Source organism: Paralichthys olivaceus, chromosome 2 (assembly GCF_024713975.1).
Source record: "Paralichthys olivaceus isolate ysfri-2021 chromosome 2, ASM2471397v2, whole genome shotgun sequence".
Classification (NCBI taxonomy): domain Eukaryota; kingdom Metazoa; phylum Chordata; class Actinopteri; order Pleuronectiformes; family Paralichthyidae; genus Paralichthys; species Paralichthys olivaceus.
The window spans coordinates 26,109,360-26,136,598 of NC_091094.1; the positions used below are offsets into that span (position 1 = coordinate 26,109,360).

Sequence of the window (27,239 nt, forward strand, 5' to 3'; positions counted from 1 at the left end):
GGTAACAACAATGTCAGCCCCCAGCTGATGAACTGCCTGCTCATTTGTTTGTGTGTGAGCAAGATTACACACAAACAACCAAAAGGAACGTCCTGAGCAGAAGGATACAATATGGATCAGGAAAGCACCCAACCCATTTTGGTGTGAACCCAGATCAGGGGGAGGATCCTTTTTCTTCTTCTGACATTGTGAGATACATCATATTTCACCATCTCTCCAGGGCTTGACTGAATATACAGGGAGGTATGTGCTCTATGGAGGGCCTTACTATTGTTTATCGTGGTAACTTTCATGTCTTCCATAAGTTTACAATAGGTTTGAACGTAAAACCATAATCAAACGTGTAATGACTAACTGTAGGTGTAAGATTATACTGAAAACACTTTTGCAGGTGAAATGCAGTTGAGTAATATTGTATTGCAGCAGTAATATGTGTATTTCAGAGTTGTACTTGAGTAAATCTACTTAGTTATACATTTTATATACATATATAGCTGGTAAACTTGACATACTGCACATCAGATTATAAAATGCAGTATCGGTTGAGGGTGAAAGGTTCTGTATGCCTCCCAGCATATATCTGTGTGTTTTTGTTGCCTCAGGCAGGTCGAACCGATGCCTCCATGGCCTGATCCTGTCTTTGAAGTAGTTATCAGTGCCAAGTGCGTCAGGCGATCCCAGTGACGTGATGAAAGGTGAGGCAAAATGTCAGTGGAGCCACACTGTTCAACCTCTCATGTGTTGACTGTACCCAGTGCAACCTTTTAGCTGGCAGGCTTCAAAACAAATAGATAATATCACATTGTGACTAAGAATGCAGACTGAAGGAGGTTAGCAAATCATTAATTAGGCCTGGTTTATCACAGTAGGACCCCTGCTGTGAAGAGGCATATTTTCCTAACACGGATTCCTTTGAAATGGTGTAAATCAGAAGACACAAGCTAGTTAAAAGAACAGCGGGGCTGCTATCTATCTCTATCACACTTTTGTTTAATCAGTCATGTGTCTGGGTGCAATCCCATACACACACACACACACACACACACAAGTGAGGTCAGAAGATAGTGCAGAACTATGAGGGTGCATGATGTGTTTTTGGCTGCGATGGCCTGACTGAGCGCATCCATTTCCTGCAGTAACAGTAAAATAAAGTGAAAACCCTCTCAGAGTAAAGAGAACAAACTCACACTGACACACTTAAAACATCAACCACATTTTGATAAACACACACAACAGAAACTATGAGGTAAATAGGTCAGTTGAGACTAAGAGTTGAGCAGAAATCACAGTCAGTTATTTCTTCAGCCATGCAGTGCACCTAAGGTCCACTCACTATGAAAACATTATTTTTTCTTCAATTAAAAGATATATTTCTCTGTAACATCTAAATGAACAGGTATGTGTGTTGGTGTCAACAGATTTAGGTCCCCACAATGTGAGTGATACCTGGATCTCACACACAAACTAGACTATATTAAAAAACTCAGTCGTATGTTCTTCCAATGACAAAGACTCGATAATTCACAATGATCTATAAAGCCCTGAATGAGACCTGTCCTTTCTGCTCGTAAACTCCACTCATACTCACTGTGATGCTGATTCTGTGTTTGTTAAATGCAGCACGTGGTTGGGTTTTCAGGGTTAAATGTTCCTGGTAGGAAACTGTATTCAGGAGAAACAGAATGTTCCTTATCTGAGTCTGGGCAGGTCAACTACACGAGCTCCCACTCTCCAGACAGATTTCTTATTTTCTGTCATTTTTGTATGCAGAGCAAGTTTTTACATCTGGCCGACAAAAAACTGCCCTACAGCTATTGAGAGGGAGCAAGACACCACTTTTTCTGTGTCCCTCCTCATACTCGGATGTGAGGATACGATAGGACCCAAGATCCTGTGGCAAAATATGTGATTCACGTTTTTTATGCTGACAAATAAAATTTATTTCTGCAAAATTCCTAAGATTGATAAGGAACTAAATCATTTTTAATCTCCAAGACGTCCCGCTTGCTCAGAAGGCAGAGCAATATATCATGCTCTGTAAACACTGGCACCATCTCACATCTTTTCTGTTATTTTTGCTATTCTCCAATGCATCTACTGTTTCAGAAATCAGGATATGTAATGTTTATATCCACCCACTGTATCACCACTGAAGGACAAAAGATTTATGACCCAGGTCTGAGGTTAGATTGAACTAGGATGCAAAGCAGCACTCAAACCCACACAGCAACCATGTTCACATCAGTGGACTTTTTGAGATCACAGCACAGCTGCAGCTTCAGAGATCAGCCAACTTGGACGCCCCAAACATCTCCATTTCTCCACCAACACCTGAAAGCAGCATCACGGACTAAAATAATGATTTTGGTTGATATTTGGCAGACAGTTCTTCCTCTGCTTGATGGCTCTGCAGCTCATTCGGAACTTTCTGCTAAATATCAACCAAAATCTGCCTGTTCACATTATCACATGATTATTATACAGCCACATTAGTCAGTTGTCGGTGAGTTTTGCAAGTGTCCGGCAAAAGCTCCCAATTGGCACAATCTGCAGTCGTGGAACTCTGGTAAAACATGATTAGAGAGGCTCGCCGACTGGTCCCCCACTCATCGCAGACTCGGATCAGTTTACCTAACCTGCTGGAAATCTAGTCATGAGCCCCCCACACCTAGAGCCAACTCAAGCCAAACACAGCCCAGGACAGGGGGAGGGTGGTGAAGGTCCATGTAGTGGTAACGCTGAACATCTGTTATCAGGGAAATTAAGCAATAGCCATGTGTGTGAGTGGCAGAGTAGTACAAACTGCAGCTCACATTAACTGCCTCGGGCTCGGGTCGGGTTCGGACAGAATACCTTTCGGGTCAGGCTAGGTTGGTTTCCTTTAGGCTCGAGTATGGTTCGGACAAAAAGATCTGGCCCTCTGTATTCTCTACAGCTGTCATGTCCACTGAAGCGTTTCATCTCCTCCAGCCTGATGTGTCATCCTGCTCACCAATTAACACTGAAGAGCGGGAGGATCAGTCCGATTCACCGTATCTCCTCTTGCATGTGTTTCGGTGTCTAAAGGTAGTTTCTAGTTCTACCGGTGATAGGAGTGTGTGACCCCCTGTCGCCAGTCATTCATGAAGTGTGAACTCACAACGACTACAAGAGTCGACACCACAGCAAACAGTGGAGTGTGAACTGTGCAGCTTTCCAACCACTTTGGACGTTGCGTAGTGTGCACTCAGCTTAAGAAACACTCGAGCAAAACATTCACTGTGGGGCCCCTGTTGACCCCTAGTATTACAGCTTCATTATCTCCACAGATGCCCAGTAAGAAACCAGTACATGATTAGCATATGAAAATTACTTAATATTAATTAATTTGAATTACTTTTTGAAGCAAATCTGCCAAAACATCTCTTCTCACACATTATCTATGATTATATCTTATACAGCCTAATATATCTGAATTAAGAACATTCACTTTAAACAATTAAAATATGTTTACTCGTACATTATTCATGTGTGCCCGTTTTTTTTTATACCATAATAATAATGATGATGATCAGTGAGTGGAGTACATGGAGTCACATCACAACTGACACAACCATCACATTCAGTGAACACCACTGATGAGACTGCAGACTGAACTCACTTGGACACACACGCACATATGTGATACAGACTGATAACACTGTTAATCTAACTGCACTGGGTGTCGTATCTCTGCACGAATACTGAGGCATAAACACACTCTGCTGCTCGCTGAAGCACATCATGTTGGTGGGAGGGTCTGATCCAGCTTTTATGGCACCGTGACTTGGATCAAATTCTAAACACACCGACCCCTCATAGTCATATTTATCTGCCGTCACCGTTGCTGAGGTGACGTCTTCAAATAACAATCCACAAACTCGAGGATATTCAGTAATGTAATGTCGAGAAAGGAGGTGAAATCATATATTTAACGAGTGGAAATTTGTTCTTTCTGACTAATGACTTAAATTGAAATCAATTTCAAGAATTATTGATTCATTTCAGTTACTTGACTAATTGGTTCATACAGGTATTGTCACAGCACTATGTATAAATTAGCATGTATATATATATCTAGCATATGTAGCGTCAGGGACTGCTGTTTGAGTTATGCTACTAATTGATGTCAAATGTCATTTGACCAGACAGCCTGGTGTATGACAGCAAACTGCCATGAACAGCAAAGCCCATCACATTACCCATTATGCAACAGGGACTGGATCACTGCAGATGTGTGTGTACAGGTACAGCGTGTGTTTGCCTCCATGCACATTTAAGGCAAAGCGAGGCCTCTTTGATCTCTGACACTCTCGGCTGTGCTCTGCATTGCTGCCATGAAACAGACTTTACAATTGGATCAATTTAACACAAACAGTGGTGGCGGGAGAGCGAATAAAAAGCCTGATCTATTTATGGCTTCTTCACGCATGATGACAACACTTGTATGAGGTTACTCTTAATTAGCTGGAGCGTCTCGAGTCTTACCGTCTGACAATAACCAGCTGTAATTACTACTGCCTGCTAAAAACAGCTGCAGAGCTCTTACATCACCTCGGCCAACAGCAACACTGCTGCATGCTGGATACACAGACCTTTTTCAAACTAAAACGATCTGTGTCGTCATGAGTGTTTTGGCTCTGTATTGGTTTTTATCCCCGTCCATACTAAAGATGCATATCACGTGAACACTCACATACACTGGGCATGCATGTGCCAGAGAAAACAGGAGGCATTTGGTTGTTGGTTGCATAATAGTCACAGATGTTGACGCTTGAAACATAGCTCATCTCCTACACACACAGATGTATCATTGTAAAACACATTTAACTGCACATCAGTGCTTGAAATTGATTATCCACTTTGTGTTCTACGCTGGTGGTCAAGGGGATCCAATCAGCAAGCTGCTGTGATATCCATTTCTGCCTGTCCAGATTAAAATGCAGCCCAGGAACTTTCAAACTAAAACGCAGTAATGTGTATGGAGGCTCACACACAGGGTGACGGCCCTTTGCCCTGATGTTTGAGCATTAAAACCTGACTAAAATCAGAGTTTAAGATTAAAAGCAAAGTTCATGATTGAGTCATATCTTTGACAGTTTAAAGCAGGGGGGGGGGCACGATTGTTTGATCCAGCCTGCAAGGCAATTCATAAATACAAAAAACCCAAAAACACATACCACCAAAAGTCTGTGAGGCATGACTAGAAATTCCTTGGTCACACCTGTGCGGCTAAAATGTAGATGGTCTGTCTCTCAGCTCATCTGAGTCAGGGACCAAGGTGGAGTTTACACTCACACACACAGAACAACAGACATTGAAGCAGAGATGAGAGAGGAGAGCTCACTAACATAAACAAGGCGGTTTGTTGAATTAGAGAAGTGGCAACAAAAAGTGTGAATACAGGGTTTCCAACACCACCAATGATGAATTATTAGCACCACTGCTTCAGGATCTTGTGAACAAATCGATTTGGTAAATCAGTGGCGATACCAGCCCGAGTTAAGAAATGATTAATGTATATGGGAACTGTCAGGAAAATGTTTAATAAGTGGTTTATTGCAGTGCTAAAAGAGGCAGTGAAACATTTTGGGTGCAGTGAAAAACTTGAGGTGAAAAAAAGTTAGTGCACCCAATGTAAAAAGGTTAGTCTGGAGCGATAGTGTGATATATGTGAACAATAATTTAGTATGGCCCTTAAAGGATGTTATAAAAATTAAAACGGCTCTTGATAGATAAAAGCTTCGGCCATCCGTGATTTAAAGTAAAGCACAAAGGCTGTTCAACACCACCACGGTCATCTTTCAAGAAGCAGAGGCATCAAACTTTAACCGGGACGGCTCCTTAAATATTTCAGGGACCAATTTATTATAGACAATTAGGCAGACATCTATGAATAGATTTACCTTCGTGATGACAGCAGGTGGGGAACAATGTGTGACATCTAAAGGTCCTGTAGCGTTCCCTATGGAAACATGCTGACAAAGAAGTTCACCACGAAGTCCAATCAATCTGAACACAGCAGCACAGCTCCAGCTGCTGTACTTGATGTTGCTGTCATGAAGAGCGATATATGTGGCCTCATTAAACACATGTATATGCACAGTTAACAGAAATTAAGATTCATGAGAGATGTCAAACTCATCCCCAACATTCACTGTCTGACAGCATGGTTTCTACATAATTAACAGTTATTTGAGTCTAATTGTTAAGCACTTCTCTGTAGAGTCCTTACACATTAATTACTTCATGGCTTTGTTGGAACACTGCTTGGCTCTGATTGAGTCTAAAGATAGAGGCGGTCTGAAGTGAAACAGTGAACCATCAGGATCGATGTAGACACGAGGAGGGAACAACAGCTTTGCTGAACTCAAACGATAAAATCGTCAGCACTAATGCAGTGTAGGAAACTGCAGCTTTTTTGTTTTGCATGTGCTGAGGGTCGCTGTCACTAAATTAGTAAAAAAAGGGTTTATCATATGTGGAGGTGAGGCGGCTGGGAGCGCAGGTGAGAGCTGTTAGCTGATTGATCCTCAGGTTGAAAAGGCAGCGGCTGAGCTGCCTCGTGGAAGACACACGGACAGAGACTCTGGGACACAGAGGCACGGGGAGACAACTGAGCTGCAAAGCTAGACATCCACCTGAGAGAGCTGGACACTTTAAGTTGTATGTTGGAGAGTTTTTGTTTGACTTAATACAATGATGTTAAAACCTGAATGATTCGTCTCTGGCTGCTGTGGTGACAGCCCCGTGGCATGGTCTACTGCCACATCATATTATACTTACGTTCTGAACACAACAGGTTGGAGGGGGCTGTCACAGTGCTTGGGTCAACATCATGACGACTGTCGGCTCAACCCTACCACAAACCATTAAACTGTGCACATACCAAAACACTAAACAATATAACAAATAGATATTTATATTAACAATAGATCGACTATGTGTACTTTGAAAACAGTCAGTCACAGTGACAGACCACCACAGAGTTCTTTTACCAGCTGAGGCAGACAACAACAGTCTGTCAGCTAAAGAGTCTGATATTTTTCTGTTGGCAGGATTGGCATGTTGGTTATGTGGCCAGAAACTTGAAATGAATGATCATGCTCCTCTGTGCCTGGATCACAATAGCATCAAAACAAGTTCAGAAAAACAATGTCTGTACAGTAAAGTGTTAAAAGTATATAGTGAATAATAAATAAATAAAGATACCTTTGACAAATTCAGCTCCAAATTTGAAAGAGTAAAAATGTGTTATTTTGAAAAAAATAACTTGAAGTAGTATTTTCTAACTTTCTTCCAGTGCTTTTCAGAGGGAAAATAATATTGGAATCAAACACTGTGAACATTTTAAAATATTAAATTTCACACTCACCAGCAGCTTTGCTCATAAAACATAACATCTTTCTGGGTCTAATCTAAATGTTTTGATTTGTATGTGTTTTCTCCCCTTCTTTGTTGTCTTGTCTTTCCTTCAGAAAACATTTGAACTTTAACTGGAATTTCACATTGAGACATTTTGGTCTGCATGTGCATGACACATAACTTTTACTAAACGCCAGTATGGTTATAATTTCATTTTCCAATGTTGGTGCAGAGTGAGTCTCAAAAATGACAAAATGTAAAACATACAATCCCACAGCTCACACCCTAAGAATCTGTTGCTCACCAAGAATTTAGATCAACAAACTGAACGTCACCATAGACACTGACAGACATCAGACACTGAGATCATCTGATGCTACGAGGCCTAATCATTTCAACACTTCCTTGTCTCACTACAGATTGGATTAGCTCTGGATCGCTCTGCAGAGGAAGTGAAAAATGGATGAGAAGCTGATTACAGCCACACAGAGCTCCCATAATGCTCCTAAACTTCTAAGACTGCAGGAGAAAGTGTCTCAAACCGGAGGCTGGAACCACCGCTGGTTCTGAAGTGAGGTTTAAAGGAGCTGGGTGGCTGAAAACCATGTATTCACTTATCTTCATGACATGATGATGTCAGCAATAGTTACAAAAGAGCCATCAGCTTCAGAGCAACAGACCCACCAGCGACCTTGATCTTGGGCAGATCACATGACGGCGTCGCTGTCGATCCGCGGCTCTGAACAAGCCACGGCTTTGCGGCTGTGCCCTGACAGAGAGAGGGGAGGGGCTGCTTGAAAATATGATGAAAACCCTGCGTAGTGCGGCCGAGCCTTGGGTGGAACAGATGGAGGCGCCTTTTTTCTTATGCAGTCCTGCCTTAGTGAGGCAGAAAATATGAGTTCTATGTGACTCCCCGGATGTCAGATGAGATAAAGAGCCTAACGAACATCCTGGGACGATAGGATAAGCTTTGCAGACGGATGAGGATTCAGATTAACAAGAGGTCAGCAGGCATTTCCCCCTCACAGATTCCTGCTACCTGGTACTGCTGGGACTGATTTTTTCCCATTTTACTGAGCAGTCACATTAAATGATTTGCAACATATTACATAAGCCTGATGCATGACACCACATTATGAAATCTCTAGTATATGAAGTATCAATTCTGTCATTATTGCTTGGATACTTCACCTTTATAAATATTAGCATAGACAGTGAAGAAGTGGTCATTAATTCATTATTGTACTGCAGCAAACTCTCAGTATTTGAATTCTCTGTAAAATCATACAAATACATAGATTGGGCTTGTTTCTTTCTATCTTTATCCTGTGATTATAGCCTCCAAAAATGTAATTATGTGCCTGTGAGTTTAGAGGAAAACAATCACAAAGTGGCTGTGTATGCAACGAGCGTCACCGCTACTGTGAGGCGCCACAACTGAGGATCCAAATTGACCATGTAGGGAGATTAAACAGGCTGAGAGAAGAGGACGTGCTGGTGAAAGGCTTTGAATAATAATAACACTCCAGGAAGGGGCGAGAATAAAAAGCCAGCCTTCTTGAGACCCCTTTCTATAAATAGCTCTGCTGGTGTGACATCATCAGTGCTACGCAAATACAGTCCAACCACAAAGTGTGCAATGCTTTTGTAGCCTATGGTTGTATTTGTGGTTGTTTGGGCTGACGACAGGCAGACACACACAGGAACACATGCAAAGAGCTGTACACACGCTACACTTTTTTGCTACTTATTTACTATGATCAAGGTTTTCAAAAGCATTTTCCCCTATAGACAGACAGGCAATAAGAAAATAAAAGTAATATACATCAACACTTGATTATGGCTCGCCAATAAAAATAACCCACATTCTATGTCAACTGCAACAAAAACACATTTTCAAGTAAATTCGGATTCTCCGATTTCTTCGACTACACCTCATCCCCCAAAAATCCCCCAGCATGCAACATTTACACAAGTACTCACGAGCGATGGTGGCGTCTGTGAGTCATGGCGGAGCTGGGGACCTCTGAGTCTTGTCTGGGGGAGCAGGAGAGCAAAAAGCTGAGGCACACACTGACTGGCACGCAGTTAAAGCTCCCTCAGTCACCCATCAAACACACACACACACACACACACACACACACCCTGACTTAGCGTGCTGCTCATTCAAGCTTGGTCACAGTATGATGGCTCACACACAGCAGTCTCATGATATAACTGGTGCTACACAACTCGTTAGCAGAAGGAAAAGCACACACTCTCTACTGCATTTAACCTACTTAATCTATATTCATGTACATAGAGTAGTACTGTATATCCATTCAGTCTTAAGCCTATTTGTATGGTCGATATCTATTAGCGCCTGGGGGCTCGACTTTGTTATACAGCAACAGGGACGGAAAAGACTCATTTATGTATATTTTCCATTTTCTGAATCTAAATACAAATTCCAATATGTGTCTATTATGTGAAGCTTTAATGGAAGAGTAATGGCTAAACTAAATAAATGTTTGATATGTATATAATCCTATTGCATGCTATTAAGTTCTATGCCTGTACATATATTAAACATACATTTTTAATTTACAAATGCTCTTTGCCTTTATATCTGATCTGTGTGTGTGTGTGTGTGTGTGTGTGTGTGTGTGTGTTGACCAAGCAAGGATTATCTTGCTGTAAAGGGACAACATACTATGCAAAAGCTCACTGTAGCCTACTACTGTACTGAGTTGGGGAGAAGGGATTGGCTGTCTGGTCTCTATGGAAACCACTGGCTTTGCTGAGGGCAGGTCCACAGAGGGAGAGGCGTCAGGGAATCAAATCCTTTCATGGCCTCTCATCCAGAGCGGATGAATCCTCCACAGCTAATGGACCACTGTACAAATGACTGGGCAGGTGCATGCCTTAATCACATTTCATACAACTGAACAAACTATTCTAACAAACACACCAATAGAATTTTAATTATGTAGTGCTCACTGTTCTATACTACAGTCCACTGCTTTATGTACAGTTGGACTGGGAAAGGTGAGTTTTCATTGATGCAGTCACTTTCATGGCGATAGTAATTGGATGCTCATTTTATCGCTTTGCTACAGACTAATATAATAACAAAAAAAACACTGGATCACTTGCCATTATTTGTTCTTTTTTTTTTTTACAGATATTCATAATCTGCTGATTTTTTCATCAGGAGATCATTTTTGTTTTCTAGTAATAATCGTGGCCATTGCGTATTGATTATTTGGTACACTGGCATCAATTTCCCTTCAGGATAAATTTTCACCAAACTTTCACTTTTGACTTATGATCAAAAACCTGCAAAACTGACATGGCCATCAGCCTCAGCTGGACTTTGTGTTTGGTGCAAATGAGTCATAATAACAATCTAAATTAAAGGTTTAAAACATCCTACCAGCAAAACATCAGCAGGTTTGCATTGTCATTGCAAACTTGTTAGCATGCTGACATTATAGTGCCTATAATCGTTGCTGCTCCAACATGATGGCGGATATACATTGTTTGTTGTCTCAGAGCAGATAACCACAGCTGATACTTTAAAACTGTCACTCTTATGGTGAAGATGCCTTTCATCCGGATAACTCAGCTCCTTCAGTGTGGTTGCTATGGTTACACTGTGACAGCAGATTGAAAATGAACACCGCAGCCGCCCTTCCCTTTCTTTGCTACTGCCAGCAAGCCAGGGCGCCGCATCTGCTGCCATGCTCACACTGAAAACAATGGACGCGGCAGTGGCTCGCTGTCTGACGACTCATTTGTGAGAAGTATATTGAGATATTCAGACAGCTTATTATTATTTTGTGTCCTCACTGGCACATGTAGAGTGACTGTAATGAAATGTTCACATTACTGACCTAACTTTAAACACTCACATTAGAGGAATCACAAAATCAGCACAAAGTCAGGGACCTCATGACAAAACAAGACTTGGAAAACCGATTCATGCTGCTATTTCCAGTGCAATCAACTCCTGCAATGGACTTTTATCGGGACAAAAGAAAAATGTAAATCATACACTTAAAACCCATTCAAAATTAAGCTACTAGAGTTTTAACCAAATTTAAAAAAGACTGCCCTCATCACCTCTGTACTTAAATCTCTACACCTGCTGCCAGTTAGCCACACGACTGAAAGTTTTACTGCTCATTTTTAAACCTGTTAACTGAGCAGATAAGTCCATTACAAGCCAGCGAGACCCTTGAGATCACTGGGGAGTGGTCTGCTAGTGGTAACCAAGGTAGAGTCCAGGTCCAAACATGGAGAAGCAGCTTTTAGTCATTATGCAGCACAGCACTGGAACCAACGGATGATGATAGGAATGCTCCATCCATTGGCATTTTGAAAACCAGGTTGAACGTGTTTTTAACTAAGCTATTTTGCAAGGTCATACCAAAATGGTGTTTGATTTCATTTACATTTTATTATTCTACACATATCTATTTTATTTGTATTATTTTTCCCTTTCCACTTTGATGCAGAAGTATTTTTATTTATTTATTTCTCGTTAATCTTTAATCTTGCATGAAATTGGTTTTTAACTAAGCTTTCATATTTTGATTTTTTTCTTTTAATTTGTAATTTTTGAATATCCCTGTACAGAACCTTGAATCTATTTTTGTGTGTGAAAGGTGCTTCATTAAAAATGCCTTGCCTTGCATTTTATAAAATGTTAAATACTACATAATGTGTGTGCCTTGGTTTTAAAATTTGAACAATATTTACTTAAAGAACCTGAACAATAAATGTAGACAAAATCTATGTGGTAGTAATGTCCTATCATTGTTACAAGAAACTCTAACAGGCATATTCCAAAAAATAATTAACATAAGGTGATTGCTTTTTCGCTCCATTGTTACATTCCAAGTGTCTATATAGTGGATACATTTACACACTCATGCAGAATATGGACATGTGAATGAAATGATGGACAACAAGAAGAGATTTGGGACATAGCTATAGTATTGTTTTTTTCTTATCCTTTTATTTAGAGACGCCTTAGAAGATCATAACCTGGGAACCACTTATGTAGGTGCCAGCCAACCATCGGGGTTGCCGGGGCACTGACTTGGGCATGACCCCCTCACCAGCTTCCCACCAAAGAACAATATCAGTGGTGTTTGCAGGAAAAGCAGCCAAGTCTGAGATTAAGCTGCTGGGGATTGCAAATAGCAGCTGTTTTATTTAGGAGTTGTTCAGGTACCAAATTCAATCAAATGCCTACAAAGTAAGGCAATGTCAGCTTGAACAGCAACACACAAGCCATCAGCCTCATATTAAGTAGTAAAAGTGCCTCAGGATCTGTTAATGGACCTGTCTCAGGGGTAAGCAGCGGGTGGCAACTTGTCACCTGTAACAACAGGACTACCGAGGAGGCGCAATTCAGAGTGACACCTCAGCTCATCAGGAAAGCAGGGTCTAGTGCTGTCTTAGTTTGCAGTAAGTTGCTCTTTTCTTTCTCCGCTTAAACATTTCCATCCTGCAGAGAAAGCAAATGCTGGTTTCATCAAAGATGCACCAATGGCTTTTCAGCTAATGCTTCCATCAAGACTGTTTTGTAACCTTCAGGCAGATTTATGCCATAATCAGGGAGAGGAAAGGGAGGGTGGAGCCAATCAATCTATTGTGTGATTCAAAAAAAGGTTGGAAATAGGCAGGGGCCGGGCTGATTGCTCAACATCAAAATGAAGCTGCACCATCACTCAGTAGATAACGTGACTGCTGAATACGCTCTGCGTGTATCACATGCTGCCTCACTTTGCTGAACCTTCGTCACAGGAACACACATTATGCAGAAATTGTCATGATAATAGTGATGACTGAAAGCAAAGATCCTCTCTTTACCCTCTTCTCAGTGACATTTGGCAGCAGTCTACTACAGACCGTAGAGATCACCATCATGGCTGCAGGTCCAACAATGCCTCCCCTTTGGTTCTCTGTCTAGTCTTAGAGAATGTGAGTAATCCATATGGGAGATGTTTTTAGTCTGTTCACAGCCAGAGAGAAAATGTACAGGGAGGGGGGAGTTTGTCAGTTTGACGAATACTGCTGGATCGGTCGCTGCATGTGCTCACTTTGTGGTGTAGATTTGATTTGTTAAACCCCTCCCTAGACAGCAGGGAATGAGTAAAACCCCCAAGGGGCCATCCTCTTGCTTCTACAGTACAAACAACATGCATCTTTAGAGGCATTCAGACTGGATTGACGCTGACAGCCACATCTCTGGTCTGACTCATCATTAGAAACTGGTCTCCGGGGAACCTGGCTGGATTAAGGGACTTGGTCCTGTGCACTGAGCACCAAAGGCTGTCTGCCACAGACAGAGGGCAGCTTGAGGCTGACATAATTGATCTGGTAAAAACTCACAGTAAAGACCAACTAGCATGAGGTCCTATGAGCCATGCTAGACGTGAGGCCTCGGTAATAACTAACAAGATCAGATGGACCTAGTCAAAACACAGGCATTGGCAGCCTTCACAGAAAACATCAATGGACAGCAAATTCAGTCAGGAGATTTCTAAGGATATACGCTGGCTTTCACAGACTGCACTGGGATATTGAATCACGGCAGCAGTCCACCTATATGTATATATATGTCCATGGTAGAACATTAAAAATGTACCAAAATATGCACAACACGTGACCATTCTATGTGCTATGTGTGTGCCAGTGTGGACATGAAGAACATTGTCAACTCTGCAGTTGATTTCTTAGTTGTAGAAAATACAACACATTAGAAAGGACAATGGTGAAATTGTTTCTTGGACCATCTGTGTTGTTTACAGACATGGACAAATATCCACACAATGGGGTCCAGACATTTTCTGGAGTTTGTCTTTCACATTCAGGCGCGTTCACTACACAAGATTCTTAGTGTTCAGCTGACAGATGGCGCAGCAGGAAGAGGCGGGGCATAGATATAAATTCACATGTTTTTGTTAACAGCATATTAACACTGCTGTCGGCATTTATCACCAATTATCTCAAATCTCATTGTATTTATAAACTTGCATCTTCGTCTGTGTCTTCTACATGGCTCCTCTTTTTCATCCTGAGATATTTGTATTCTTTACATTTATTTTGCATCTGTCGACTGTTAAGCCCAATTCATGCTTCTGCGTCAAAGCTATACGTTGTGGGAACACATGTAGCCTATGCACAGGGCCAAGAATTCAAAGTTGTGAGTAGGTGTCTGTGTGTCGTGCTGCAATTATACCGCCAAAACGCTGGGGGCAGTGTAATTGCAGCAGCATGAATTGTGCTTTAGAAGAGAGCTCAGTCGTTAGCAGTGAATCCGGATGATCTCTTGCTGTATTTTCACTTGGACTCACTCGGATATTATCTTGAGTTTTTGTCACAGGGGCTGGTTCGAGATACTCAGAGAAGGTCGGCAGTAACTGACTTTGACATTTGAATTCTCACATACAGTTCCCCCAAATGATTTCAGTGAATTATCTGGAGCTCTTAAAGCAGTTAATGTAATAGCAACACTCTGCTTTCGCTGCAGGTTATGACTGATAATACCAACTCAAAAGGCAAATATGAGTGAGTGTTCTCTAAAGTCTCTCTTTTTGCCAGTCCAGACTAAAATGCACCCCTACAACACAAACAACATTTCAAAAGTTCTCAATTTTAGGAGTTTGAATCTGGTGGTGTGGATGTAAGGTGTAAATGTTAAAGATGCATTTTAAATCTAAAACCTATTAGTACGGGAAGTGGTGAAGAGTTTAGAGTGGCAGGGGGTGTATAGTTTCTCTAGGTAGAGCAAGTTTTTTGGTTAATGGTTTGTATTTCTATAGAGCTTTTCTAGTCTTGATGACCACTCAAAGCACTTTACAGTTTGCCATTCACACACACATTCATACAGTGCATCTATTAGCAGCACTTCTTTTTCTATGAGGGGGAATTCGAGGTTCAGCATCTTGCTCGAGGATACTTCAGCATTCAGATGGCGAAGACTGGGACCGGACCGCCAACCTTCTGGTTGGAGGACGACCGCTCTACCCCTCAGCCACAGCCGCCCACTGTGCATTCATCATCAGAGAATAAAGCCAGTGGCTCATAAAAAACAACACGCAAACACATCACTGCCCTGCTTGCATTCTGGGAAAATGGAGAAGGAGAATGGGGAAGAGGTTGTGAAGTAGAAATTCAATCATCATGGGATTGTTCAGTGAGACACATGATGTGTCAATTTATTGAGAGTGAGTTCTGTGTGATGAAAGCCATTCTGCATATTGGGTCCTTGGTTTGCTAATCACTTCTACATTTCTGCAGCAGGAAGGACACGAGTGAATGTGCAGCAGTGTTATCGTGTGTGTGTGTGTGACTGTGGATGTAAGTGATTAAAAGGAAAATCGTCAAAGACCTATTCCTGTCTCTATGGTCACTGTCTCCCTCCTCCGGCTGTCCTGCCTCAGAAATGCAACAATACTCCTCTAGCCAGGGCTGATGACACATGCACCGTGCATCTGTATATAGTTCTGCTGACAAACCTGAACAGGCCAGTAGGTCAATGGGTTACTTTTTCATATGTAATTGCTTGACAAATGTTTTTCTTACTTCCTCTTCTTGTGTCATGTGTCCATGTGTGGCATCGTGATGAATAGAACATAAGCAGCACCCAGTGAGAAGAGGAACAGAGACAGCATGTAGGACATGTGTTTAACTGACCTAAAAGCAAACAGTCAGGGACAGGTCTAATCACTCGATGAACATGTAAAGCACTCCACACCTCATCAACTAAATAAAAAGTCCTGTAGTTGTGTATATTAATATTTCCTTTATCTATTGGTACTCCCAGAAGTCTCTGTCTTCTGCCTGTATGTGGCTCACATATCTTGGGAACTGTTAATCTTATCAGCTTCACACTCGGCATGTGTATTGTTGAGGTCCAAAGGGACACAAACAGTGTTGAATTTGGTGGGATTTGAACATGCAATGTGTTGGATATTAAAAACCTTGCAGGCGACCAGAGCTCTGTAGCAGCGGCTGGGACATCAACACAAGTGACGTTGTCATTCTCGAAAAAAGACCCCCAAAATGGAAAATAAGAACAACTGATTCTGCGTAGTAAGTAGAGCTTCACAAATATTTTAATAAACAGGTGAGAATTTCTTTGTGCAGCAGGGTTTTAATTGCTGCAGCTGCATTACTGCAGGTCATTTTTACAGCTTCAGAAAGAAAGCTGCAACTAGTATTAACACAGGTCAAGCAAACAGCCCATTACAAACAGGCAGGTTTAGAATAGGCACTGCATGAGGGTTAACAGTGGATCAAATGACACTGTGTGGTATAAGAGATGTAACTCATATCAATGAATACACTGAGAATTATGAGAAAAACTGTATCTATACTCCACTAAGCTTTTTACCATCTTTCAGCTAATGTTTTACCTCGCACTAAATATTTATAATGTGCGTTATGTTTATATGCACGACTGTATGTTCCCCTGAGCAGTACAGGTTTAATCACAATTATAGACACCGCTGAATTTCAAGTAGGCTACATAATTGAGAACACATCAGAAATAAATTTAAGTGAACAATAATTTGAAATGCACATAAAGCAGCAGCGCATTCACAACGTCAAAGACAACAAAACTGTCTGAGATCATCAGGAAATCAGAAAAGCTATTATCAAATCAACATAATCGCCAAACTTAAATCCCTGTTTCAACAGTTTTGGAACGTTATCAAGAAGTTTCACAGCCGTACAACTACTGAAGAAGAAGCCAATGTAAAGTAAAGTCGGTGAAGTGGGATTTTGGAAAAAAAAACACGACATCGTAACAGCTTCAGGCTGACCTGGAGCAATGTGGAGTTGTGGTTTCAGCCTGTACCACACACGAAACTAAACACTGCACACTTCACCAAACAGGGCTTCATAGATGAAGACCAATGAGGACACAAATATTGAAAGAAAAAGCCAAAAAAGACTTCTTGGGATAATGTTCTTCAAACAGATGAAACCAGAGAAACCAAGAAGTTTGTTTAATGAAACCCATAAGGAGAAGAACACCCTACAGTAAAACACAGTGGAGGCTCCATCATGCTGTGGGACTGCTGTGTTGCCTCTGGCGCTGCAGGCCTTGAATGTATCAGAGGGATGACGGCAGCAGAAGATTACCAAGGCATTTCACAGCAAAGTGTGCTACCCATTGTCACAAAACTAGGGTGGAGGTGAAGGTCTTAGGTCTTTCAGCAGGACAATGAACCACAACAAAAAAAATGGTTGAATAGGAAAAGATGAGCTGTTTTAAACCAGTCTGCAGTGAGTCCTGACCTGAATTTGACTGTAAAGCATTTGGAGAAAACTGAAGTATGCTTTTAAAGGGGTCCCGGTAATTGTGACTAGTACTGTAGATACATCTATGCAACTACTGATTGAAACTACTGATTCTGTTTAAATATGATTGCATTTCACTTGGTTATTTCCAAAAACTCCAGTTGGTTTCTTGCTGTGTTTGACAGCTGGATAGAATGATATCGAAAACATGGTTAACAGGAAACGATCAAACGATTAACATGTCTACAATCAGTAGTTTTATATTAGAAATATATGAAATGACAGCACGACAAGCATCAATCATAAGCTGCTTTCAGACATGCACTGAACTTCGTTGTATTTGCATGGGTGAACATGAATGTCAGAGCGAGAGCCTCCGCAGTTTATGGAGACTTTCTCCACCTTGCCTCTTTTGGAAAAGTCCACAGAAAGTTAGGAGTGTCTGATGTGAGAACACAGCAGGGGATCCCCGCTGGATTCAACGCGAGCGAGTTGGGGGGGGGGGGGGGTTAATGATGCTTCAAACATCAGATGCAAATATCTAAAAAAAAACATCTTGCAGTGAAAAAGTGAGACAGCGACTTCTTCTGATTTAGTGATGAATCTAGCACCTGAATCTGTATCTCACATGAGCTAACAGAGCTTTACAGTGAGTCTCAGCTCATTGTCTTCATTTTTAGTGAGACCACATAAAAAAAACAAACACATAAAGTAATTATGTATCCGCCACCAGTCACAAATTCCTACAAATTCTGGCAGGTGAGGTTCAGAAAATTAAGTTTTGTGCCTGCTTCCTCTAGCTGCCATCTGGGGCTGTGCACAATCACATAGCTGCACATGCTTCATTTGTCAGATCGCCCAATCAGAACAAGATTACAACATGTTACTGCAGCGAGTGTGTTTTCAACAAAGGCAAGCGACAAGGCAAGAAAACATTTGTCTCTAGTTTTAAGATTATTTATTTCAGAGGTGTGACCCTGTGTTGTCACTGATGTCTTTTCAGTGAATGACTACATTAGTTTAATCATAGTATGAATGGATTGTAAGGATGTGTGTGTGTGTGTGTGTGTGTGTGTGTGTGTGTGTGTGTGTATGTGTGTGTGTGCGATTGTGTGTGTGTGGTCACAGTGTGAAGCCAGTAAAAGGACCAACAGAGGGCAGTGTGTTTTCACTCACTGAGGTTTGTCCCACATTCAGAACAAAAGGACAGTGGCGACACACTGCTAATCTCATCATGGTTCATATTAGGCCAAAGGCACATGTGAATAAGTCATTCTCAGTCTCATTGCATGGAAAACAAAACCATCTCTAGTAGAGAGCTCCAAAACTGCTGTATTCCCCTCTCCTTTCCCTCTACACATCTCACACATGGCTGAGATCTTATTGAATTTCTGTGTTTCATCCATAGCTTGTGTTCTGCAGACCACCACCTGACCTACAGGTCAGTTGTTTGATTAGAAACCACTGGCTGTGTGTGCTGTGTGAAACTGAGCCATGTGACTGGAGATTGTTGGTCAACCACAGAGCCACTATCAAGCTCAGAAAACGTTCCCTTCAGAGACATGTCGATTGACAGACAGTGACAGGGATTATTTAGTTATGCACATGTTTAATGGGCTTCATTCTGTGCCCTGTCATTTCAAATATGTGTAAAATTCTGACATAACAGAAACCTCTCTTGGTTATCAGCTCTGGTGTTCCTCCATTTCTTTAGTTAGGTGGCACCCATCACTGGACCCTACATATTGTAAACAGAAGACCTACAGTGAGACTTCCAAAAATGCTTTACTGTATCATTATACAACACAGCATCCAGTCAAAGTGGGAGGGAGTCAGTCCAGGAAAGTGGTGTGACGCTGGATTAAGGAACAGAACAACAGCTTATATCTATCATTAATGAGTTCTGTGTTGTGTTTGGCTTGTCACAGACAGATGGCCAAGTTACAACTGTTGGTCGTTAATAACCAAGATGGTAATTACATTCCTTCACGTAAATGACTGCTTTAGAAGCAGAGAAACACCCTCGCTGGTTTCATTAACCATATAGGACCAATAACAATGAAGTGGTGTTGTGTGTGATTGTACTTGTGTTAGTAGTAAATAATTTTACACACAGGAAGATACTGGGATAATGGGTTGGTCAGTGATGTATTGAAAGCTGTGTACAAAACAACGCCAGGCGTCACTCACTATAATTCTCGCTTTCAAGGTTGCTGTAATAATCCTTAACTGTAACCAAAAACAAGCATGGTGCTTGGTGTTAAAGTAAGTAAGGCAAGTGTAGTACATAATAATAAACTGCTCTTAAGCAATTCTGTTCTGTTGTTTCTAATTTAATTCAACAATGTGAACTCGTGCTCTTGTTTCATTGTCAAAGTTTACACAGTGATGCAGTTCTCTGTAGCCTGGACTCTTGTGCATGGGTAAAAACTGTACTTATTTCCACATACAAATGTTTCCACAGACATATTTTTGGATGCAAATTGTCACATCATTTGTATTCATCCCGCCACCTGGATCATTATACCTTACTGACAAACCTCCGAAACAAAAGCAGTAAAAGTGTCTCTTTTAGTTCTGGTTTTTGCCGAACCAACAGTAATCTCGAAACCCATCAGCTATCATCTGATGATGAATTACACAAATGTCTCTCCACACATAACAGACACAATGATGCTTTTTGTAGGTGTTTTAGGCCCAGACAACATTTTGGCTAATCTCTATCTCAAGCGATCTGTTCTGTTCTGTTTAACTGAAAACTTGTCCCTTGTCCCAACAGTTGACCTACTGCCAACACCTTTCAGGTTTATATCGAACCAATTAGAGTGTTTTAACAATTTAACATTTAGCATTTGCTCAAGAGTGCAAATGAGTCCCCAACTCACATACTAAACCAAAGATCCTGTACTGAACAGTTCAGAATTAATACATGTACTATTTTAGCCTAAAAGTGTGCACTGTGTAAAAGTATATGTAAATAAGAGTGGAGAGTGTTTATGTAAGAGTGAAAATGTACATATGGGAGAGTGTGAAATATATGTGTGACAGGCCCAGAATGAATAATGGCTTGTTTGGCCCCTAATATTTATCTGTGACATGTACAGAAACAGAAGCTCTGCCAAACTCGTGTAACTGGCATCACATACCGGCTGCTGTTCAGCCAGCAAGGGTGCGAATGAGCGTCAGTGACTGAAAGACCAGTGTAGTGTAATAAATGAAGTCACAGCAAGACCGACATTCCTCACCATAGGCAAAACTGCTGTATGTGAACTACATATATATATATATATATACAATATGTAAATTGGTCTATGATGGAGCGTATACATAATTCTCTAAGATGGATGTAACTCATCTACATTCAATTTTATGAGATTAATAACTGCATAAAAGCTACAAGCCAGGAATGGTGGGCATTCCTGCTCTGCCCATATGTCGCCAGCAGAGGAAGTCACAGTTCCAAAAGAACATCTGTGTAAAAGAGAGAACAGGCACCTGGGGACAGATCCCGATGCTGTTTTGTTTCACTTCACACTTCTGATTCCAGAACAGCAACATGGTATCTACAATCACTCACGGGGGGGCAGCAAATGTTGTCTTTCTTTGTTTCGGTGCAAAAAGCAAAGACAACATAATGAGGGATCTTCTTAATGGCAACATAGTGGGATCTCTGTATCTCAATTTGTGATTAGCGATAACACAGCCTAAATTTCATCCAAAGATGTTCTTTGATAGTGAAGAGTTGCACGAGTGTTCACCAACATCCCCCTTCTTGTCTCTGGCAGGCAGAGCAGGAAGCTGCTCCTTTCAGGCCTTTCGAGCCACCACCATTGCCCTCACTATGTACACACTATCACCTCATCCTATTAATGTCATGTCACAGCCAGACAACAATGTAATGATGATGAAAATGATACTAATCGAAATGGCAAATGGTGGCCATTATCATTACAGTTAATTATCTCCCATTCCACCGCACGGAAAGTGTGACAGCAAGCTGTCACAGCCAAGTGAACAAGGAGCGAAGTAATAACCTGAGTCAAAAGAATGGAGTCTGACATCACAGGGGGTAGATCTGAATATTTCCTTCTGATTCCAACAGCAGGGGGTTTATAGTGATACACAGTCAGTCTGACACTATATAAGAATGTTAGGGCTCCTTTAATGTTAAGGGATAATTTTAAACACAAGTGCTTCAGCCCCAATGAGATCTTATTTAAGATTTTGCATTACGTAACCAACTTTATCTGATTTCTTCAGAAGTGGAAGAGGGAGTGTAATGTTCATGATTTTCATGGAAGATATATTCATTACTCGTGGGAGAAGAGGAAACAAGGAATGTGTTTGTAGCCATGTTTACAGTAATCATTCAGCAGATTGTATGGGCTTTATGGAATCACTATTGAACAATTCCCAAGGTCAACAGCAACAGCAACTTCATCTTGAAAGGCTGTAATCCAATTTGGCCTTGACACACACTTTCTGTTACCCATAGAGTCTCAGTAAAAGATGGGAAACCTCATTGTTCTCCCAGTAACCCTGTCAAACCATCAATCTGGCCTCAGACTTAGGAAGCCTGCTGATCTTACATTCCCACGTGTTAAAGAAAGGAGCAGGGAGAACAATGTTGTCATCCACTGATGAATCTGACTTCACGTCTTTACAGGCAGACATGTCCTGAGGCCGATAAACCCTACAAAGGTGTTCCTAGATATGAAATTGGGAAAATGTCCACAACAAATGTGTTGCATTTCACATATAAGGAACGCAGGGAGAGATTTTCTGGGTCACATGCTTTCACAACAGCATATCGACATCAACATTGGCCCTTATCGCCAATTCTTCTCAAATCTCTTTGTCTTTATACATTTTACTTGGGGTTGGCAGAAAGAGGCAGTGTCCGGAGCAACTGACCCTAACATTTGCATTCTCACATACAGGCAAGTGTGACAAATAGGTTGGATTATTTGCTTTAACATATGCTGGAGTATCAGCTGATGAGAATCCTAGGAATTATCTTGTACTATAAGAGTAAAAAAGAAAGAGGAAGATCATTTTTAATTTGGTCTTCTTTGGAGGATAAGAAAACGTGAGCTTCCTTCCACATGGGCTGAATCTTTACTCAAACAAAAAGAGGTCACGCTGTTTGCATAACATTTCAGCTACAGTGGATCAAAACAAGTGATTTGGAAGTGGGCTAATGAATGCAGAGCAGTAGGAACTGTTTCCTCTTTTCTCTCAGAGCTCTACTACACATTTCAGAACTCTGCTCAGAGTGAACCACAACAAAACCATTTTGGTTTCTTCCTTTCCGCTCCAACAGAACGTTACCCACTGATTCATCTGCTCTGACTCATTATTCATTTCATCCACTGCTGAACAATAACCATTATTAAAACCCTGCACATACTTTCATAACTCCTGCATTCAAGTTTGCATCTGAAAGCTTCCAAAAAAATTGTATCATAGAGAAATAGAAGGTCAAATATTAATATGAGCATTTTTCCAACTGTCACCATTGTGGAAAACAGTTTAGTTATGTTTATGCCACAACTGTCTTCCATGAATGTCTTGTGTAACTGGCCCTCCACTGCAGTTAGAAGACTTTATTAAGTCAAAGCACACAGAGTCAATTTCATACAAACACTATCAGGATGTGTTCCTTTTGCCAAATGGCTCCTCAAGGGAATAAAAAGAGACAAGTTTGTTCTAAAGACAATGCATAACATTCAATCTGCTCAAGCCATTGTTCCAGCTGATGTTAATATGTTAAGATACAGTATTGAGATAAGGAACAAAATCAGCACCTATCATTTAACTTGAGTAATAAAATCCACCTGTTTCAGATTAGTAAAAGATTGTGATCCTGGTTAAAATAAAGCCACTCTATTAGCAACACTAATGACATGAGAGTAAATCGAATAGCTGCAGCCTGTAGTGAATACGTCAGCAGGACTGGATATCACTGCACTGATTGTATCAATGTTTGTGACCATCCTTCTGTCTCAATATGTCATGGATGTGATTATTTGTATGGCTCTGGTAAAAGAACATCAAAGTCTGTTTAAAGGTGTTGGAGAGTGCTTCTGCATAAGTGAAACTTTGGGGACTCCAGCTGTGTGAAGTCTGATAAATCATAATCCTCAAGTGATGTCGCTTAAAGGTTCAGTGTCTAGAATTTAGTGACATCTTGTGGTGAAGTTACATATTGCAGCTGACTACCCCTCACTTCACCCATGTAAACAGCATTTTCGAATTAATTTAACCCAATTACAGTCATACTCATATAAACAATCATCACATTAAGATTTGGACTATTCCAACCGTAGACATTGGAATGTCCTATTTGAGTTTTCACAGAATACTAACTGTTTAACAACACATGCCCTGGGTGTATACAAGATGGAAACATAAAAAACATCATACGGGGAACATCATGCAATAAATTATATTATAGGTTAAGGTTTTAAGGCTGGTGGAACAAAATCAGACGTAATGGCCTCATAATAAGAATTCAATATTCTATTAGCAAACTAATGTAAACACCATAATCAAAATAATGTCTAACTGAATAAGATCAATTAGTCAGAATATTGGTGGCCATGTAATTGCAGTGTAGAAGTGCAGTAATGAATGGAAAATGTAACTACAGCCTAAGAGCTTTCTTGTCTGCGAACACCAGACTTTGGAACCAGGCTAAATCTTCTCTCCTGTTCACGTCTGACAAGATGTGATGTGAATGTTTACATTTTTATTCCCATTTGACTATTGCATACAAACATGCTCACACTTGAATGTAGCTTGTGGGTGAGAGACCCATTAACTGTCGTCCAGAGGCCTCTACTCACAGTAATGCAATGTTAGTATTATCTTCATACACATAAATGTACCGCATACACACAGACACAGCCCTGCCTCTCTGCCTCCTGGATGTTTAATGCTACTGAACCAAATCTGCTGCACCCAAGCTTAAAGCCTGTCAGCAGATGGTTAAAATAACTTAATAATGTGTTTCCCTTTTTAAAGAGAAGATGATCTGAGCCTCATGTGTTTCAATCCTGCCTTTCTTTTTACTGCTGCGGTGCCTGACAACATCTTAATACTGACATTTTCCCTCTCTCATTTGGAAATTCAAGACAGGATTACCCGTGTACTTATTGAATTTGAGTGACATGGCAATTCAATTTTTGGGCACAGCGATGAATGGATCTGCTTTATGCCATTGCTGTGCAATTGACGCAGTTCACTATAGAAATCTATCGCTACATCCACTGCATTCAGAACATAAAAGTAGAAATGAAAGATGAGATTTTGGGAAGAAGAGGCAGAAGAAGAGAGGAGGCAGATGAACAGAGCATGAGCTCAGCTCTCGGCAGTCAATCCTATTAATTCTACATCAGGTCCTTGAAAATGTTTTTGCACTTAACCTCCTCATGATTGATACATTAAATACATGAAATAAAGATATAATGTCACAGAATGAGAGACTGAAATAGAAAAAAACAACCATAGTATTGGCTGTACAGGAAAATCACACACCTGACTGTGTGTGTCTGTGGTGGTCGAGCTGCTGCTGCTGCTGTTAAGTGTATGTCAGTGTGGAGTTCAGTATTATTTCCAATGGCCAACCAGAGTTAATGCTGGTTTAATTCTGTCATGGTTGAATCCTGAACTCATTTCCTTTATCTAACAGACACTGCTGCCTGTTCTGCTGTTTGGTTCGCTGGTTGTTGCCAGTTCTTCCTGTAAAGTATTTGTTATTACTGGCTAACAAAAATGTGTAATTAAATAGAACATGTTTCCTACAGGTTTTATTTCCTCTATGGCGGTAGCAGGGTGGATGTGCACCAACATCGCTCTCATGTGCAACTAATTGTGAGTGACAGGTAAACATAGGGCAGAGTCACACATTCGAAATGCTCCAGGTCAAAGTTCACCAATGTTTAACTTTAAGTTTTAGTCACCTCCTCTCTCGCACAGATTCATAGTGAATAGGAGGCGAAGGTTCACCGCTGCTACATTCATGTATGTGTGACGGTGTCGGAAAGAGTGACAGACAAGTTATTGAATAGAAAGAACAGCATTGTCACCTGCATGTATGTGCAGCTGAAACTGAGGTCTGACTGGATTATTACGTAGATGGTGCGAGCAAGGGAGCGTGCTGCAAATAACGCTTCAAAAAACTACAATACAGCAATAGAGCAAAAGACCAAGTTAGAGATCTCTTATGTTATTGTGAGGAATGTAAAAAAGTGTCTTGGTTCATAATGAAACTCTGGCAGGACAAATAGGAATATGGCAGGTAGCTACGGTGTAGATAACTGAATGGAAAACACTGCAGGATCGTATAAGATGAAAAAAATATTAGTGGGAACAAGGTAACATAAGAGTTAGTGGAAATCAGACATCGAAGTTAAACACACATAGAGAGCGGAATGAGCCACAAAGAACTGCAGCTGCAGGTGTGACAAAAGACATAATGTGACTTTTATCTGGGCCAAGAGAAAAAAGTGAACTACAGATGAGCGTCTGTTTCCTCGGTGTGAACTGCAGACTGAAAATGAAAGGAGCACCCACAGCTCCTCAGGCGCTGCCAGCCCGCCTGCTCTGAGCTGTCCACTGGCTGCATGTGTGGACATATTCTCTTCTTCACTAATTTACTTAAGTACAGCCGCACTAGCTCTCCTCACTTTGACACAGCCATAGTTTATTTCTATTCATTTGCCGCTGCTTTATTGAAGGACTTTCATCATTATCTCACTGCTTTTACTCAACTTAATTTTCCGTCACCATCCTTGAGCTCTGAAACTGCCTTAAACACTTCTCATCTGTAACCATGGATACTACTGGTCAAATATCCCAAAAGGGGCTGTGATGGGGGATTCAATGCAGTCTTTGCCTGGATTTGGAAGACTCGATATTATCACCAACACTGAGGTTACAATAAGATTTCTATCATGAGATGAGCTAAACTCACACTGGAGTGTTGAGTGTTTACACGCACATACACTGCACACAGACTCACCAACATAAATCTTCATGTGGCTGGGTTTGAAAATGACACCGTCAGAAACCTTCATGAGAGGAACAGTATAAAACAGTGTGAGATCTATTTTACATGTAAATCCACCATCAGGATGCAAACGGCAATACAGCATCATGGCTACACTGTGCAACAGAGATTTCCACTATGATGTTGATTTTACCACAACAGCAAATTAATGAATAAATTCACAACCTCTGCAGGACCTGGAGCTGCCGTGTAAATTAGGATATTTATCACGCAGAAACAAACATGGACAAAATGACGTTGTTACGCTGCACAGCATCTTAAAATGCTGCCACACCAATTCAAGGCTGCACTCCTAAAGCAATGTGAGACTCACATTATGAGTTAGAAAAGAAAAGTCTCAGCGGGGCTGGAACTAGAGCCTTTTTCTTTTACTAGTTCAAATCTGGTGTCTTCATTACCACAATGCAGCTCAACCACCTATCGCTCCGCCAGAGATTTGGGTGTGTTATGCTAGTAGCAGTTTTCTATGAGTCTG

At 41.0% G+C, this 27,239-nt stretch overlaps 1 protein-coding gene across 1 annotated transcript in view; it reads right to left on the reverse strand.

Annotated features, from left to right (window-relative positions):
* iqsec1b (IQ motif and Sec7 domain ArfGEF 1b) overlaps nt 1–27,239 on the reverse strand; it is a 192,399-nt gene that overhangs the window by 76,769 nt on the left and 88,391 nt on the right. Inside the window, exon 4 of the mRNA XM_069513451.1 lies at nt 9,370–9,423. Within this exon, the coding sequence (XP_069369552.1) occupies nt 9,370–9,423 (54 nt within the window). The remainder of the gene's footprint in view (nt 1–9,369; nt 9,424–27,239) is intronic.